This window comes from Chlorocebus sabaeus, chromosome 22, assembly GCF_047675955.1.
Source record: "Chlorocebus sabaeus isolate Y175 chromosome 22, mChlSab1.0.hap1, whole genome shotgun sequence".
Classification (NCBI taxonomy): domain Eukaryota; kingdom Metazoa; phylum Chordata; class Mammalia; order Primates; family Cercopithecidae; genus Chlorocebus; species Chlorocebus sabaeus.
In genome coordinates, this window is record NC_132925.1 from 52,697,194 (window position 1) to 52,716,696 (window position 19,503).

The window sequence follows — 19,503 nt, forward strand, 5'->3', positions numbered from 1 at the left end:
AGATGGAAATTGCAATGAGCCGAGATCATGCCACTGCACCCCAGCCTGGGTGACAGAGTGAGACTCTGTCTAAAAAAAATAAAAAATGCCTTCCTGAGCTCTGTGAGCCATTCTAGCAAATTATGAAGCCAGAGGAAAGGGGAAGTAGCCCCTATCCCTTTCTAGTAAACAATCCTTGTACAGGCCACCTGGACTTGTGATTGGTGTCTGAAGTTGGGGAGGCTTGTGGAACTGAGCCCGTAGCCTGTGGGATCTGACTCTGACTCCAGGTAGCTAGGGTCAGAATCGAATTTAGTTGTAGGACAGTCAGTTGGTGTCTGGAGGGCTGGATAATTGGTTGGTGTGACACCCATATTTGGAGTCAGAAGTGCTGGGAGTAGAAGCCGGGTCGCAGTCCACTCTCCCTCCTGCTGCCCTCCCACTCAAGATTCTCCAGTGACTGCATTGGGCTGCAAGTTGACTCATTTGGGCTGGGGGAGGGTGGCAGAGGAGGTGCCTAGTGCCTCAGTGGAGCCTTCCTCAGCAGTACCCAGTCACCTTGTCTCCTAGGACATGTACCACTGAGGCACTGTTTGTCCACTGATGCATCCCAAGGGCAGTGCCTGGATCGTGGGATGCTTCAGTAACCTTTGAGTAAATGAATGCACCAAGTAGTTATTCCAAGGGACTGGTGTTCCCATCCCTTTTATTATCTTTCTCAGGCCGGTGGTGATGCCTTCTCTATTGTCTTAGCTCTTTTGGGACACAGGTAGAGGAGGCTATGGGGAGTAGACTTCTCCTTGGGCTTTAGTAGAAACAGGAAACAAACACAAAACAGGAAAAAAAAAGTGGGAGAGAACTTAAACTTTTAACAAGTATTTGCAATATCACCTTTCTTCTTTTTTTTTTTTTATTTTTCAGATAATCAGTCTGTGTTCTGAGAAGGGGTCTTTCCACAGTTTGAGAACTATGTTAAACAGTTACAGTTGCTAATCTCACACTTCCTACTATAAGGAAGATTTTCATTGTGTGTGAGAGGGTCCCAGGCTCCACAAGAGGGCGATGGATTGTTCTCGAGTGTCTCCCCCGACAGCGATGTGCTGCTTCTATAGCTGTCTACGGGAAAAATGACAGATTTCCATAGCCTTAGCTCACTGATTTGTGTCATAAACATCTCTTTATTGATGTGCATGGGCTGTCAGGATTCTCCTGCCTTACACCTGGGCTTACAGTTTTGTAGTATAGCTCCTTAAAATGTCCAGAAACACTTGATCCGGGCAGGGGTTACACAGGTATATGCATGGACAAATTTATCAAACTGTACCCTTAAGATCTGTGCACTTCACGGTAACTTTTACTTTAATTAAAAACATTTTTAAAGTCCAGAAATGATAGGCTTACTGAAATTTCATATCTATACAGATAAATTTCTCATTTCTAAGTTGGATGACTAGTAAAGCTCATAATTGAGCAATTGGAAATTTGTAAATATTTTATTTCCAAGGGTTTTTTTTTTTTTTTTTTTTTTTAATATGCAAGAGATGGGCCAGGCACGGAGGCTCACACCTGTAATCTCAGCACTTTGGGAGGCCGAGGTGAGTGGATCACTTGAGCTCAGGAGTTTGAGACCAGCCTGGCCATCATAGTGAAACCCCGTCTCTTCTAAAAATACAAAAGTTAGTCGGGCATGGTGGCGCATGCTGGTAATCCCAGCCATTAAGGAGGCTGAGGCAGGAGAACCACTTGAACCCAGAAAGTGGAGGTTGCAGTGAGCTGAAATTGCACTACTGCACTCCAGCCTGGGTGACAAAGCGAGACTCTGTCTCAAAACAAACAAAAACAAAATATATAGCTTGATGGACATCAAATTAGAAGCCTTGAGTCATATTCAGTCCTGCCACCCATTAGCTGTTACATAAACTTGGGCATCTTGTTTTATCTTTCTGAACTTCAGTTAATTTATCTGTGGAATAAAGGTCCACAAAGGTGTTGAAAATTGGAAGCAGGGCCAGGTGCCGTGACTCATGCCTGTAATCCTAGCATTTTGAGAGGCTGAGGCAGACAGATCACTTGAGGCAAGGAGTTCGAGAACAGCCTGGACAACATGGAAAAACCCCATCTCTACTAAAAATACAATAATTAATTGGGGGTTGCGGCATGCCCCTGTAATTCCAACTACTCGGGCTGCTGAGGCAGGAGAATCGCTGGAACCTGGGAGGCAGAGGTGAGCTGAGATTGTGCTGTTGCACTCTGCACTCCAGCCTAGGTGACAGAGTGAGACGTAGTCTCAGAAAAAAAAAAAAAAGAAAAGGAGTATTGCAAGCAGGGTAGTAGTGCTGGGAAGAACGCAGTGTTTCAGAATCCAACAGATGTAGGGTTAGGATCCCAGCTCTGATGCTTGCTAATATTGTGACCCTGCACCACTGGCAGTCTCCCTAAGCCTCAGGGTGTTTGCATCTGTAGATGAGTCTGATGGCGCTGACCTCAGAGGGTTCTGAAATGCCTGGTACTTAGTAGACACTCAGAAAATGGTCTTTCCCTTCTCTCTGTGCCTTTGCTTATCTCAGTTATTTTGAGATAGAAATTGAATGTTAAAATGTTATATTATTCTTTGCATTATACTTTATGTTTAGAATATTTCAAAATTTTTAAAAAGTCTTTAGAAACCAGAAATGCCATGAAATCTCAGAATGTAAGCACTGGAAATGACCTCAGGTTTTATCTAACTGTTATATCCTTGTAAAACAAAAACAGCAATTCAAGACAAGTAGTAGCAACCATGCTCATATCATGCAAAACTCTGCATTTCTCAGCTGACTTGGAGAAGAAAATGTTACTGATAGCAATGATTATTTTCTAAGGCTTTTTGTGCTTCTAGCACAAGAAAATTAGGGTATCATAAAATCATTTGAAAGTGTTGAACATATTTTTTTTAATTGAGAATGATAAATGGGCAAATTAACTCTCTCTTCCACCTTGCTCCCAGTTTTCAACATGTGGAAATCACTGTTAACCAGAATGATAAAAATTTTTAAACAAACTACCACTTATAATGATAATGATTTTAAACAAACTGCCACCTCTAGGTGGCAGCAAGTATTAATCAGACTTGATAAACAAATCTAATGAAAAGAGGGTGGTAGTATTTTGGACAAGAAAGTTGGGTAAATATCTTAAGAAAGAATTATGAGAATATGAGTATGAATTCTTTATCTTTATGTGTTTTAAAAGGAGTCACATTAAATTATGTTGTCTAAAGCCCCAGAATTGTCTTGCATCTTACAAATTGAAATATAATTTCTCAATCACTAACAATTTAAGTCTTTAAAAGGAATATAGACCAGGCGCGGTGGCTCACACCTGTAATCCTAGTACTTTGGGAGGCCGAGGTCGGGGAATCACCTGAGGTCAGGAGTTCAAGACCAGCCTGGCCAACATGGCGAAACCCCATTTCTACTAAATAATGGAAAAATTAGCCAGGCATGGTGGTGCACACCTGTAATCTCAGCTACTAGGGAGGCTGAGTCAGGAGAATCACTTGAACCCAGGAGGTGGAGGTTGCAGTGAGTTAAGATCATGCCACTGCACTCCAACCTGAGTGACAGAGCAAGACCCTGTCTCCAAATATATATATGAGTATCTTGCTTAAAAAGATGGACTTTCTGGGAAAAGTTGAGTGTAAGTTAAATTTTTATCATACTTTACCATTAACTTATCTCATAATTGATGTAATACCCTAATTTTATTTTCAGTACAACCTTAAGTTTCTGAGTTTGTTAATATTTTCCCAAGTAAAAAACCATGGAATTTAAAGTGTTTAATATAGCATTGTGACCAATCTTTTTTTAAGCCAAGAAACCTCTCAAGTAATAATTAATAGTTACTTTCCTAGTTAACATAATTTTGGATATTTGTATTTTACATTGTTTTTAGTGTATAGATAATTGTGCTTGAGTTTTTAAGGCATTTATATTGACATGCAGTGGTTTTTTTGCCACCTTGTTAAGAGGATTTTAATTTATTTAATGTATTCGTTGCAATATATTTTGCCTTTTAGTAATGTAGCTTTATTTAATTTTAATTTTATTTTTGCGACAGGGTGTTGCTTTGTCACTCAGGCTGAAGTGGAGTGCCATGAACACAGTTTACTCAACCTCCCGGGTTCAACCAATCCTCCCATCTCAGCCTCCTGAATAGCTGGAACTGTAGGCACATGCCACCATGCCCAGCTAATTTTTGTATTTTTTTTTTTTGTGAAGATGGGGTTTTGCCATGTTGCCCACATTGGTCTTGAACTCCTTGGCTGAAGGGATCCACCTGCCTCAACCTCTCAAAGTGCTAGGATTACAGGCGTGAGCCCCCATGTATGGCCTATTTTTTAATAACAGCTTTGTTGAGATAAAATTCACATACCATACAGCTCAACCATTTAAAGAGTACAATTCAGTGATTTTTACTATATTCACAGAGTGCAACCATCACCGTATTGTAGCTTTATTGATTAATTTTTTTGTGTGGGTAGAAAAACCCCCAGTGGTATAAAAGATCCCTAAATTGGGAGTTGGAAAACCTGGCTTACTAATTCTGGCTCTGCCCTGCTATAAGCAAATGTTTGGGCTGCTAGCGTTTGAAATGCACAGATTGAGCCATTCATTTCTTTATTCAAAAGACAACTGTTTCTTCTCTGTGTATGCCAAAGGAATTTTTTGAAATGATACCATGTTGCTTGTCCTCAAAGAGCCCAGAGTCCAGCAGGTAGATATTGAGTAAGGTTTCATCCAGCTGTAATGTTCAGTGTTTCTTCTTCATCCTTAAGCAATGAGTATTTAGAAGAGTTAAACCCCCTGGTCGTTTGGAATGGAACAGTTCTGGTGGACGGTTGAGTATTTGAACAGTAGGTAGGGCTGTGGTCTTTGTGATTAAAATTTCACTCTTTGCAATTCAAGTAATCTCTCCTTGTGACAGTTTTAGAGGAGCCCACATGTGACTTTCTCTTTTTTCCTGTCTTGAAAGGTACTCACAAATCTCTCCTTTGAACGTCCCTTTAAGCAATGCCCCTTTCTCTCCAGTAAAGATTTTCCTCCCTGGCAGTCGTGCTAATGTTATCTATGCAGTTCAGGTTGGGGCATTCCCAGTAAGATACAAACAGCTATTCACAAATCTGAGCACTTTCTTCTTTTCCCAGGCCTCTCTGGCAGTGTCCCAAGAGTTCACTGGCTTTTCACTCTGAACAACAAATAACAGTGCTGCTGAGACAAGTTCCTAGTTCACCTTTCGTTGAAGAACCAGATCAGCACAGTAGCAGAATCTTCCGAATTGACATTTTTCCTTTGAGTAAGGATGCTTTTATTTTCACCCTCTTAACCTTAAATAGCAGACTGCTTTCTTACAGTCTAGGTAGAACAACTTCCTTGGAGAACAAGTGGTATTTTGTTAACGAGGAAAATTTCCCCAAACTTTTCTTTGCATCTTTGAGTTGTTAGCGTCTCAAAATAGCTCCTAATTTCACTGGGTTTCTAACCCATCAAAAACAGAGGTGAAGGATTATTGAGAAGGATGTGTGATGAATGGGGATGAAGAATGGGAATGTGGAAGTAAAGAGACATCACAGAGTTGTGGAAAGAGCACTGGGTGAATCCTGGGACTGGATCCCGATCCAGTTTGCCACTAGTCTCTTGGAGAAATCGTTTAACCCCCTCTGGGCCTAAGTTTTCTGTCAGTAAGAGGGGGCAGTTGCCCTCCTAGATTAATAATTCAGTATGGAATACAGCCATCCCTCGGTGTCTATGGGGATTGGTTTTAGGACCCCACCCTCAGATTCACATCTCTGATATAAAATGGCCTAGTATTAACATATAACCTATGCACATCCTCCTGTGTATTTTAGAGCATCTCTAGATGACTGGTAATACCTAATACTGTGCTTAGACATCACGTCATTCACCTGCCTTCAACATACTAATTGGCCTGTGGCGGCAAATTCTACGTTTGCTTTTTGGAAGTTTGTGGATTTTTTTTTTTTTTTTTTCCCTGAATGTTTCCCATCTGTGATTGGTTGAATCCATGGGTGCAGGACCCACGGATATGAAAAACCAGCTGTATAAGGTTTAGGAAAGTTATTCAAGGAATAAGCATAGGTGTTTTTATAGGACCTTAAAATTTGTTTTAATCATCTTTCAAGGTAAGTTAACCAGAGTAGAACCATAAATCAGTGCATGAGAATAATTCAGAATATTCAGAGCTGAATTTGCCAAGTAAAAGGGTGTGGTCCTGATTTTTGTTGCCAATTCATTATGCAACTGTAGGCAAGTCATGTTCCTGGCTGGTCATGGGTTACTCTCTGCAGATGATTGCAGTAATGCTGAACTCACCTAAGGGCTGAAAGGCTTAATTAAGGTCCATTAAGTCCTCAGAATTGTAAGGGAGTAGGGGGTAGTATTGAATCAAGTGGCGTACCTACCGTATATGATGTTTGTATGTTATAAATATTCCCTTAGAAAAAAGTAGGGAAAAAAGGTAAAAGAATTTAGATTCTGAAGCCTGATTGATAAAATAGTAGTTATGTGTTTTATAATGCTGTTTTTCACAATTAGAAGAGAGGAAACTATGCCTTGGGATACTGCAGCATTCTCCTCTTTCTTTGCTTTCTGATATTTATTTTGCAGTTTCTCATAGTGTATCTTTTATGTGCCATCTTAATTTTGTCAAAAATTATCTGTATTTGATGAACAAAAGGCAACTTATGCCCTGTTTTCTAGAATAGGTGAAAAATGTGTCAATAGTACCAAATGATTTAGAGATGGTAGATACATTTTAGACATATGGGAGTCTTTATTAGGGACTTCTAGACCCTTTCCTTTGTGTAGAAAGTCAGTCAGAAACAGTATGATGTTTTAAAAAGATTATGGTGGGAGTGTAAATTGGTATAACCACTCTGAAGAGCAATTTGACAGCAGTAAGTGTACACCTTAAAGCAGTAATTCTCAAAATGTGGTCCCTGGGCATTAAGAACATGTTAGAAATGTACATTTTTCAGCCCTCACCCAGGCCTCCTGAAACAGAGCTCTGGGAGTTGCATCCGATAATACACATTTTAACAAGTCCTCCAGGTGATGCTAATGCTAGCTAAAGATGAGAACCCCTGGCCCAGAGAAACTCTTGCCTTGTGCACTGAGAAGCGCACACAAGGAAGCTCATTTCACTGAAGGGTTTGTGTGCAGTAACTCACTTGATCTTTCTAGCAGCCTTATGAGCTTGATTCTGTTATTTACCCCATTTTACTGATAAGGAATTATGCCCATAGTCACAGAGCTAGTAAGAGATGGAGTTGGGATTTGAACACATCTCTTAACTACAGTGCAGTCTTTAAAAGTAAGAATCTTAACTACAGTGCAGACTGGAGCTCTTAGTATTTTTTTTTTTTTTTTTTTTTTTTGAGACAGAGTCTCACTGTGTCTTTCAGGCTGGCGTGCAGTGTCATGATCATGGCTTACTGCAACCCACTGCAGCCTTAACCACCTGGACTGAAGCTGTCTTCCTACCTCAAACTCCTGAGTATCTGGGACCACACTTGTGCATCACTATGCCTGGCTAGGTGTTTGTTTTTTTGGTTTTTGTTTTATAGAGATGGGGTCTTACTGTGTTGCCCAGGCTGGTCTCATGCTTTGGCCTCCCAAAGTGCTGAGATTACAGGTGTGAGCCACCACACCCAGTCACTCTTTGTATTTTAATGGATTTGCGGAAAGTCTCAGATGGAAGCTTCTACTCTGTATTGAGGAGAAAATTTCTTTCCGAGCAAAGCAGTTGCTAGTATTCTAGGCACTTTACATTTATTATTATAGTCAATCTTTGTGACAGTTCTTTGATGCAAATCATTTGCCCAAACTCACATAGCTGGTAAGTACCTGGACTTGAGCCCATACCTATCTCTAAAATCCATTCTTTTTCTACTGTAGCTAGTTTTCTTTCATTTTTCCTTAGTCAAGTTCAAAATCAATGTATCTAGAAATAGTGAAATAGAGCATGAACTTCCTATGTTAGATGTGGTCCAAGATTATAGGTGAGGTCTAAATAAAGAGGTAAAATGCCTCTGTCGACTAAAAAATTAAGTGATGATAGTGAGATTATAAATTTAAAAATATTAAAGTTTCCAAAGGACTTTTACTCTTTTTCTAAACCTATGATGCATTTCCTCATGTAAGAAGAATATTTGTTTTCTTTGGCATTTTGATCCTTTCCTGTGTCATGATTTCTTTGACCTTGGCATAAAACAAGGAGATTCTGGGATTACTTATTAGAGGAACAATTTTGTGTCACCTGAACCAATATTCCAAGATCTTCAGTGGGAAGAGTTTGAGATAGTTCCAGTGCATGTGTAACCCATGCTTGAGCAATGCTTTTCTTCCCAATGTTCTGCCTCTTTCAGGTGAAAATTATCTCAATGAATGAGGATGTCACTCTTAGATCAGCCCTTGATAGAAATCTGAAGAGTGCTGTGACCACTGCTTTCCTCATGCTCCCCGAAAGCTTTTCTGAAGAAGACCTCTTCATAGAGATTGCCGGACTTTCCTATTCAGGTTAGTATGGTTGCTGCCCAGATGTTCTGCAAGGAAGAGATTTATATCTGAAGACTGCAGATATCCTATTCTCACTCGGCACTGGAGCTGCTACAGTCTTAGTTGTAAATCACATCACCTCATGTGGTTCCGGCACTAACCGCGTGATTTGCCTCCCTACCTCCCAGGTCCCCTCTCCACATCTCCATGCCTGTTGTCCCAGGGTAATTTTGTTGTTGTTGTTAATTTTTATTTTGAAGTAATTTCAAACTTAGAGAAAAGTTTCAAGAATAATACAGAAAACTCCCTAGGCCCTTTTCCCAGATTCACCAGTTTTAGCATTTCACCATATTTATTTTCTCATTCTTTCTGTATCAGTGGTTTTCAAACTTTAGCATGTATCTGAGCAACCAGGAAGTCTCAGGTTAAAACACAGACTCCTGGGTCCTACCCCAGACAGTTGATTTAATAGGTTTGAAGACGGGCCCAAGAATTTTTATTTTTAGAAACAAGTTCCCAAGTGATGCTCATGCCCCTCCAGGGGTCCCACTTTGAGAACCACTGTTTTCTCCATATGTGTAAACATACTATATATATGTATTTTTTCTAAACCGTTTGGGAGTAAGTCACACATATTATGTCCCAAACTGAGAGGGTAGAGCCCCTGGCCCCTCACCCTCACTGCAACCAGAGGAGCCCCCATCTATCTGTTTACTGTAGTAAGGTTCCGTGTAAGATTTCATTTACAAAACAAGTGGTCTGCTACTTTTTTTAAAGTCTGAAAACCACCATCTTAAATAAATATAATCTTTCCTGATTTTTAAGTGTAAGTCAAAGAACTTTATGCTTAGAACATTGGAAAAGCAGTTTAGTCTCTGAATCCCAGTACAGACAAATAAGATTTCATGGAAATTTAAGAGACCTTAGAGGTTTTGTTCTTCCATTCTTCCCTAAATTCATCTACCATGACTACGGCTGTATTTGCAACACTGTAGAGAAAGGCACCGAAGCGCCTTTTTCTCTGGGTGCTTCCAGCTTCACCTGGCAGCCTCCCTGCCTTCCAACAAAAGACATAGGGGCAAAGAGTGGCGTGGCCCCGTGCCAGAATGAGCAGGCCACATGCACTGTGTGAGCAAAGGGAGTCACTTTATTAGAGTGATTCCCTTCCCACACTCCCCTGTGAAAAATGATGGAACGGAAGCCTTTTATGAAAGCTGACTTGGTGGGAGAAGATGCAGGACTGTTCTCTGCTCTGCTCCTACCACTACCAGTCCTCCATTTCTTCCCGTCTAGTCAACATCTTCATAGTGTTGGATGGATTCTGGGAGTTCCTTCTAAATCCTGAACATTACTAAGGAAATTTACCAAATTTCTTTTTGAGCTGCTTTCACCTCTTTGAAGACTCCTGAGTTAGCCTTCAAGCTGCTACCAATTTTAGCTGATTTTTGCTGGAACTAGAAGAGAGTAATGAGGGTAGAAAATGGCATGGGCTCTGTAGGTAGATCTCTTTCATAGGTATGAGACCTACCCCAGGCAAAGTGTTGAAAGGCACATTTTCTTCCTGACTTTCATAGGCTTCTGAGAACCCAGTGTCCTAGAATTGATCGGTTTCTATCCCTTGGCAAACCACCGAAATCTCCCAAGCCCTGAGAATATGCCAAAATTCATATTGTCTGCTAATCTCATTTTTATTTATAGCTTTGACATTGTCCATCTTTTTCTAGTTGTGAGATTATGTATGGTCCCTAATCTGTGAAGTTCAGTATTTTTCCTAGGAGTGTGCAGGAGAAGGAACAGAAAAACCTTGTCTGTCTATGTTGTTGGACAAGTGCCTGGTAGTAATTACTTCGGCAGAGGCGAGATCGGTATTACTTGTAGCAATAACAATCCTTTACATTTTATACAGTATTTAAGGACTACTTTAACTGCCCTGAGGTCAGTATTATTCTAAATGATGGGTGAGAAAAGAGTAGGTGGAGGATGAGAAGCTGCGAACTGGGAAGGAGAAAGCTTTATCTTTTCTTCTTTTTTATTTTTATTATTTTTCCTCCACCCACCTCCTTTTTCTCTCTCTCTCTCTCTTTTCTTTTTTAAGACTGATTCCTAACCCAGCCAGGTGTGGTGGCCCTGTAATCCCAGCAGTTTGAGAGGCCAAGGCAGGCAGATCACTTGAGGTCAGGAGTTCAAGACCAGCCTGGCCAACATGGTGAAATTCCATCTCTACTAAAAATACAAAAATTAGTCAGCCGTGGTGGTACATGCCTGTAATCCCAGCTACTTGAGAGGTTGAGGCAGGAGAATCACTTGAACTGGCGAGGTGGAGGTTGCAGTGAGCTGAGATCATGCCAGTGCACTCCAGCCTAGGTGACACAGTGAGACTATGTCTTGTGTCTCAAAAAAAAAAAAAGCAAGAAAGCTTTCTAACCCTTTAGTTTTTCTTAGAAGTTAGCATTTAAATGAACAGGAAAGGAGCACCAAATGCATTTTAAAGGGTCACCCTGAACTTTGTCATGTAAGTACAACTATTAAAATGACAATTTTAGACAGTGGTCCTTGGTTTAATATTTATTAAGCAAAACAACATTTCATACCCTAAAGAACTGCAGGTGGAATTTCTGCTCTAAGGAGCTTCACATTAATAGCATGCAGTCACAGTGAGTCAGTGGTAGACTTGAAAAACAACACGTGTGAAAAAGGCAAGAAGGGTGTGAAAGAACATGATGTGTTTAGAGAGAAAGCAGTAGATTGATGTGACTGAAGTCTGTGGCTTAATGGCAGGGAAAATAGCATTTATTATTGGGTGCCATGGACTACTCTCAGTACTTTAAATTTGATAACTAGTTTAATTCTCACAACAACCTTTTGATTTGGGTGCTGTATCATTGCCCCATTTTACAGATGAGAAAACTGAGGCCTAGAGTGGTTCCCTGTCTAAGGTCACTCATCTGGTGCATGATGGACTAGTTTGAATACCAACTTTCTAAAGGTATTTGAACCTTTCTTTCTTGTGTGCGGTTTTGTTTTTCATTATTTTATTTCCTGAAACACAAGCTTGAACCTTTCTGAGCCCCCAGTTTTCTTATTTGTAAAACAGAGATAACTGTCTCACAAAGAAATTTTCAATGAGATAATACATATAATAGCTTCCAACATCTGTTTTTTTTTTTTTTTTTTTTGAGACAAGGTTTCGCTCTGTTGCCCACCCTAGAGTGCAGTGGTGAGATCACAGCTCACTGCAGCCTCGACCTCCGGGGCCAAGCAACCCTCCCACCTCAGACTGCCAAGTAGCTGGGACCACAGGTGCACGCCACCACAGCTGGCTAATTTTATTTATTTTGTGTAGAGACAGGGTCTCCCTATGTGCCTTGGCTGGTCTGGAACTCCTGAGCTCAAACAATCCTCCCGCCTCGGCCCCCCGTCCCCGAGTGCTGGGATTATAGGTGTGGGCCACTGCGCCCTCCAGTGGCTGCCTCCAGTATGTTACCTCATTAATAGTGTTCCAAAAATGATTGCTGTTATTATTATTTTTATGGATTATTGTTGGTCACATGGGTTTTCCTCAGGTTGAGACACTGTTGTTTGCTCAATCATCCAGTGATTGATAGACACTTAGGTTAGCTCCATTTATCACTGTTTTATTAGTAACACTGCTGTGAATCACTTTGTACAGATTACTTTCGTTGGGGAAGGGGCAAAGGAGTCACCGACTTCCTTGGATGTGTTCTCCAAAGTGGAATTAATGTTGTCAGCTGTAAAAATTATAAAACTTCTTACACAGACAAATAATGCCTGTCAAAATTTGCGGGGTGCTGTGGCTCACACCTGTAATCCCACCTGCCAGGCTGCAGTGAACTATGATCACACCACTGCACTCTAGCCTGGGCAACAGAGCCAGACCCTGTTTCTTAAATTAAAAAAAATTAGCTGGGTACTTAGATGGGTTGAAACTTGACAGCTGGTTAAGGTCCTCAAGGGATGAAAAACACCTTCAGGCACTCTCCTATGAGAGAGAGAATGGGCTTCTTTCATTGCCAGATTGTCTGAACACAGCCTCAGCTACTTCTAGGAATAAGATGAAGCAGTGAGGAAGTTGCCAGTTGAGTGATTCTTGGGGAAAAAAATTTAACAATTAGTGCCAGCTCTCTAAAGTGTGGATTCTGGATTCTGGTAGAAGCCAGTAAAGAAACGTTTTCTCTGGAGTGGAAGCTAGTAAGATTTATTCTGTGGCGATGAAGCCATCTGAAACCTTACAAGCAGTGTGGTTGGATCGGCGTATGGGAGCTGACTGCCTCAGGACTTTAGAACCCTGCTTCTCTGTGCCTCAGCCGGAACTCAGGGTACTCAGTAGTCACTTGCCAATTTCTGAGAACACAGCACTCCTGAAGGGATAGAAAGCATGAATAATACCCAACCTTTTTAGACTAGTACCCTGTGTCAGGTATTGTAACATTCATTCAGTCCCTGAAATTTACAAACTAGTTGTTATTGCTTCCATTTTTCATTTGAGGATACTGATGCCCAGAGAAGTTGAGTGGCTTGCCCTGAGTCTCATAGCTCGTAATTGCCCAGCTAGCATTTGAACCCAGGCAGTCTTCTTCCTGGAATGCTTGCTCTTAACCCTTTACTGTTCTGAAAGGTCTGTGGTGGTGGGCGTCACTCCTGGTTCACACTTGGGTCAGTCCTTCCCCAGGACCCACTGGGTCACACCTCCCTCCTCACCCCACCCCACCCCAGTGGGCCTCAGCTCTGGCTTATCATAGAGGCCTTCCCTGACCCCCACTGCAACTCCACCACTCCCTGTGTCTTTCCCTGTTTTTGTTTTTCCCAAAGCAGGTTCCATAGTCGGCTACACTGTATCTTATTGTTGGTTGATTGGTTGATCTTTGGTCTTTGTTCCACTACTGAGGATGTGGAGGGAAGGAATTTTTGTCTTGTTTTGCTCCTTCTGTTTGCATGCTTCCAATAGTACGTTACATGTACTAGGTGCTCAGTAAATATTTGATGAGTAGATTATATTGCTTCCTTCCTGAACCAATATAGTGAACCTGATCCTCCCTATTGCTCCCTACTTTTGTATTTTCTAATGTATAGAAAAAGAAGGCTGGGCATGGTGGCTCATGCCTGTAATCCCAGCGCTTTGGGAGGTGGAGGCAGACAGATCACTCAGTCAGGAGTTTGAGAGCAGCCTGGCCAACATGATGAAACCCCATCTCTACTAAAAATACAGAATTAGCCTAGTGAGGTGGAGGTTGCAGTGAGCCGAGATGGTGCCACTGCACTCCAGCCTGGCAACAGAGCGAGACTATCTCAAAAAAAAAAAAAAAAAAAAAATTAGCCAGGTGTGGTGGCACGCGTCTGTAGTCCCAGCTACTAGGGAGGCTGAGGCAGGAGAATTGCTTGAACCCAGGAAACAGAGGTTGCAGTGAGCTGAGATCATGCCACTGCACTCTAGCCTGGGTAACAGAGTGAGACTGTCTCAAAAAAAAAAAAAAAAAGAAAGTGAAAAGGCAGCTAACAAAATGGAAGAAAATATTTACAAATCATGTAACTGATAAGGGACTAGTATCCAGAATATGTAAAGAATTTTTAAAATATAATGGAAAGGCCGGGCACAGTGGCTCATGCCTGTAATCCCAACACTTTGGGAGGCCAAGGCTGGTGGATCACTTGAGGTCAGGAGTTCAAGACCAGGCTGGCCAACATGGTGAAACCCTGCCTCTACTGAAAATACAAAACATTAGTTGTGTGTGGTGGTGTGCAGCTGTAATCCCAGTTACTTGGGAAGCTGAGGCAGGAGAATAGCTTGACCCCAGGAGGTGGAGGTTGCAGTGACCCGAAATCATGCCACTGCACTCCAGCCTGGGCAACAGAGCAGGACTCTGTCTCAAAAAAAACAAAACAACCACAACAACAGAACAATGAAAAGACAACCCAGTTTAAAAACAAGAGAAGGATTTGAATAGCCATTTCTTCAGAAAAGGTATTCAAATGGCCAGTAAGCACATGAAAAGTTGTTCAACATCACAGGTATTAGGGAAATGGAAATACCAGTCCAAATCACAGAGACGCCATTGTACACCTGCTACAATGGCTGTAATAAAAAAGAAAGGCAAGAACAAGTGTTGAGAATGTGGAGAAATTGGGACCCTCATACACTGCTGATAAGATTGTAAAGTGGTACAGCTGCTTTAGAAAAAAGCTTGGCGGTTCCTCCAAATGTGAAACATAGTTACCATATGACCCAGCAGTCCTACTCCTGTATATCTACTATGAGAAATGAAAACATATGTCCACACAAAAACTGGTACATAGCAGCATTATTCATAATGAATCACCCAAAAGTGGAAATAACACAAATGTTCATCAACTGAGAAATGGATAAATAAAATTGGTGCATCTGTATATTACTTAACCATAAGCAGGAGTGAAGTACTGATAAATACTACCGTGTGATGACCCTTGAAAACATTTTGCTAAGGTTATAAAAATAACCCCCAGATAGTATATGATTCAATGTGTATAAAATGTCCAGAATAGGCAAATCTGTGGCGAGAAAGTAGATTAGATCCAACCTGGATCTCCATTGTCTAGCACAGCTCCTGGTACTTTGTAGCCAGCCAAATATTCACTGAACCAAAATGACAGCAATGTTTCAGTTCGGGCTGGGGATAAGGAGTGAAGGGAGATGGGGAGTGATCACTTAGCAGTATGGGGTTTCTTGGGGGGAGGCTGGAATATTCTAATATTAGATTGGGCAGATGATTGTCCAACTTTGGTAAATAGAATTTAAAATACTGAATTATTTACTTTAAATGGATGAATTACGTGGTATGTGAATTATATCTGAAAAACAGTCATGAAAATGATTATTATTTTGCCATATCAATATCCAGTTTGGGCTGCAGTCCTTAAACACTACCACATAAAAATCTGCACTGAAATGATCTTTTTTTCATACCCTTTGCTGCCTGAGGTAGAGCCTATATCTGGACAGGTTGAGTATCCTTTATCTGAAATACTTGGGGCCAGAAGTATTTTGGATTTTGTAATTTTTGAGATTTTAGAATGTTTGCACATATACAATGAGATATCTTGGGGACGGCCCAAGTCTAAACATGAAGTTCATTTATGTTTCATATACACCTCATACACATCGCCTGAAAGTGATTTTATATGATATATTTTTTTTTTTTTAATTTTTTTTTTTTTTTTGAGACGGAGTCTCGCTCTGTCGCCCAGGCTGGAGTGCAGTGGCGCAATCTCGGCTCACTGCAAGCTCCGCCTCCCGGGTTCACGCCATTCTCCTACCTCAGCCTCCCAAGTAGCTGGGACTACAGGCGCCCGCCACTGCGCCCGGCTAATTTTTTTCTATTTTTTAGTAGAGACGGGGTTTCACCATGGTCTCGATCTCCTGACCTTGTGATCCGCCCGCCTCGGCCTATGTGCGACTCACTGCATGAGGTCAGGTGTGGAATTTTCAACTTGTGGTGTCATGCCAGTGCTCAAAGGGTTTCAGGTTAGGGGGCATTTTGCATTTCCGGTGTTCAGATTAGGGTTGCCCAGCCTGGATCTCCATTGCCTAGCACAGCTCCTGGTACTTTGTAGCCACTCAGATATTCACTGAACTGAAATGGCAGCAGTCTTGCAGTTAGTTCAAAGGGAGAAAAGTTAGCTGGTAATTATCTCCAAGACCCACTGCTTCCTCTACCCTCCATCCTTCAACTATGCTATATACATATCATAAGTAGTATCTGTTTTATTGCTTAAAAAGCATTCTCTAATACCTTAACTCTGGGTTCCCCAACCCTTGGGAACCCCCTGTTAGGAACCAGGATGCACCGTGGGAGGTGAGTGGTAGGCGAGCTTCATTTGTATTGACATCCAATCTCCGTCACTTGCATTACTGCCTGAGCTCCACCTCCTGTCAGATCAGCAGCTGCGTTGGATTCTTATAGGAGTGCAATCCCTATTTGAACTGGTATGTGAGGAATCTAGGTTCCTGGCTTTTTCTAAGAATCAAATGCCTGATCTGTCACTGTCTCCCATCACCCCCAGAGGGACTGTCTAGTTGCAGGAAAATAATCTCAGGGCTCCCACTGATTCTATATTATGGTGAGTTGTATAATTCTTTCATTATATATTACAATGTAATAATAAAGTGCACAATAAATGTAATGTGCTTGAGTCATCCTGAAACCACTGTCCCCTGGACCCACATCCATGGAAAAATTGTCTTCCACAAAACCTGTTCCTGGTGCCAAAAAGTTTGGGGACCGCTGCCCTAACTCATTAAATCTGAAAGCAACTTTGTAAGGTTACTATGATTGTTAAGCCATTTTACAGAGAAGGAAACTGACTCAGAAAGTTTAAGTAACTTAACCTCAGTCACCCTGGGACGTTGCCAGACTTGAAAGCCAGGGCCTTGCCGCTGTACTCGGCAGCCCTTCACATCTGCACACTTGTAATGAGGTCCCTGACTGCTGGCTGCATGCCTGAGTCACAGGGAAGGCCACCTACAGGTGGCTTACAGGCCTTGGAGTTTGTATCATTTCAAGGTCAAGGAGAAATTATCCTTTTGGATGCCTGTTGTACTGTACTGGCAGTTCTAGAGGCATAAAATAAAGTCAGCAGTCAGTTTTAATCCATTGCTGTTGTTTTGTTGCAAACAAATCTCCGAAGGTAAGAAAAATTGATTGTTATGATCAGATGCTGGTTCATGCTGTGCCCATGATTTTATTCATTTTGTTCTGAAGAAATGAGTCATAAGCCCATTTGCTTCCTATCCCCTGTGGCTGAGCTAGTTCAGCTGCACAGCAGTGAGAGAAATTCAGTTCTGCACACATTTATTGATGTGTGTGTCCCCTATGCCAGGCAGTGCACAAGGAGCTGATGCAGACATAAAAAAGCCCCAGTCCTTGTTCTCCGAGAGCCTGGAGTATTTTCTAGGTCCTTTAATCATGGCATGCAATTGTTCTTTTAGGGGGAGGATTAGGATTGTAAAACATAATCTTGATATTTTAAAATGGTAAATCCTTCTCTCGGAAAGTGACTTTAAAATTGAGGAACTTTTTGTTTGTGGAATGTACAGAAAGAAGGAATGACACAAATATTTAGAACTCAACAGTTTTAGAAACTGATCTTTCACTTCAGGGCCAGCCTTGTTAGAGTCAGCATTTGATGACATTTCATGTCTTCAAAGATAATGGAATCCATTTTTATACACATAAGGATTTACACAAGTTGAAAGTTAACTCAGCCACCGCTCCATTCACATTTGTCAAGTCATCTTTGCATCTCATGAATTTGTTTTAAAATGCTAGAAAGTAATATGCCAACATTATAGAAGTGAGGGAAATGGAGGGAAATTATAAGAGTAAAATCATCACCTAAAATGTCACTGCCCTAATACCGAGAGGCAGTTGGACCTGGGGCATGTTACCTTTTCACCTCCATCTCCTCATCTGTAAAACTGAGAATAACAGTACCTATTTTATGGATCTTTGCCATGACCAAATGAGATAGCATATTAAAGCACACATACAAAAACCCACAATAAATGCATTTTATTAGAGCAAAAGTAAGCATTTTTATATAGCCCCTTTGTCCTGTTTTTCTCATTTTTTATGAAGTTTTTTTTTTTGTTTTGGTATGCTTAAAAAAAAAAAATTATATAGAGACAGGGCCTTGCTATGTTCCAGCCCAGGCTGGTCTCAAACTCCTGAGCTCAAACGTTCCCCCAGCCTTGGCCTCCCAAAGTGCTAGGACTACAGATGTGAGCCACCACTCCGGGCCTGTTATACTTTTGTATCTTTGTTTCTTACTGCATATTATTAAATGATCACTTTCCATCTTCTTGGGTGTGATTACTGTCCGTGATAGTAACAGTATGCCATCATAGTGCATCCTTTCCCCTGTTGTTGGACATTTGGGATGCTTTCAATATTATAAATAGTGCTTCAGTGAGCAATTTTATATATGTAGTGTATTTTCGTGGGAAACCTTAAGCAGGTTTCTTAATCTCTGTCTTTGTTGCCTTGTATGTGAATGGGGATAGAATCCTATCTACCTGAGAGGAGAGCTGTGTGTATGAAATGAAGCAATACCACAACGCACTTGGCACAGTGGCTAGTATTTACCAGATGCTCAGTAAACGTTACCTCTTACTCTGTGTTTCTGGCTTATTTCTTTAGGCTTGGTCCAGAGATGGGGTGTCTTGCTTCAGTGCTTTCCGGAAGAATTTTAGCAGTTTATACTGTCAATAGCAATATGTGAAAGGACTGATTTCTCAACCTCCTTATTATCAGTTATCCCAGGTTTTAATTATCTAACAACTCTCTTTCCCTTCAAAATAATAGTGAAAAAATCAAGGTCATCCATATTTGAGCAGATTGTTAGGACTAGGACTCACTTCTGCTCACTCACCTGAACAGTCAGACCCCCCGTACACCAAGGTTAGGTTCCGGAGGCTCTTTGGAAGTCTGTTTGTTTTTGTTTTTGTTTTGCTTTTTTTTTGAGACGGAGTCTCGCTCTGTGGCGCGATCTTGGCTCACTGTAAGCTCCACCTCCCGGGTTCCTGCCATTCTCCTCCCTCAGCCTTCCGAGTAGCTGGGACTACAGGTGCCCGCCACCATGCCCAGCTAATTTTTTTGTGTTTTTTAGTAGAGATGGGGTTTCACCATGTTAGCCAGGATGGTTTCGATCTCCTAACCTCATGATCCACCTGCCTTGCCTCCCAAAGTGCTGGGATTACAGGTGTGAGCCACCGCACCCGGCCTGGAGGTCTGTTTTTCTAAGCTTGCAGTCCCCAGTTGCATTCCACCAAATTGTAGTGTAAATTGGTCCTTTGAAGCTTAAAACCTAGCATATTTTATTCCTTACTCAATGAAGTACATATTGTCGGTCTTCTTTGTATTTTTACTTTTTCTAAAACAAGCCAACAATTTGCACTAGGAAAATCCACTGTGGCAAG

At 41.4% G+C, this 19,503-nt stretch overlaps 1 protein-coding gene across 5 annotated transcripts in view; it reads left to right on the forward strand.

Moving 5' to 3' along the window:
• Positions 1–19,503, forward strand: part of TAMM41 (TAM41 mitochondrial translocator assembly and maintenance homolog) — a 69,580-nt gene that overhangs the window by 8,597 nt on the left and 41,480 nt on the right. For all 5 annotated transcript variants that reach the window (XM_038003555.2, XM_073009841.1, XM_007985251.3 and 2 more), the window contains one exon: positions 8,405–8,555. In XM_038003555.2, the coding sequence (XP_037859483.1) occupies positions 8,405–8,555 (151 nt within the window). The remainder of the gene's footprint in view (positions 1–8,404; positions 8,556–19,503) is intronic.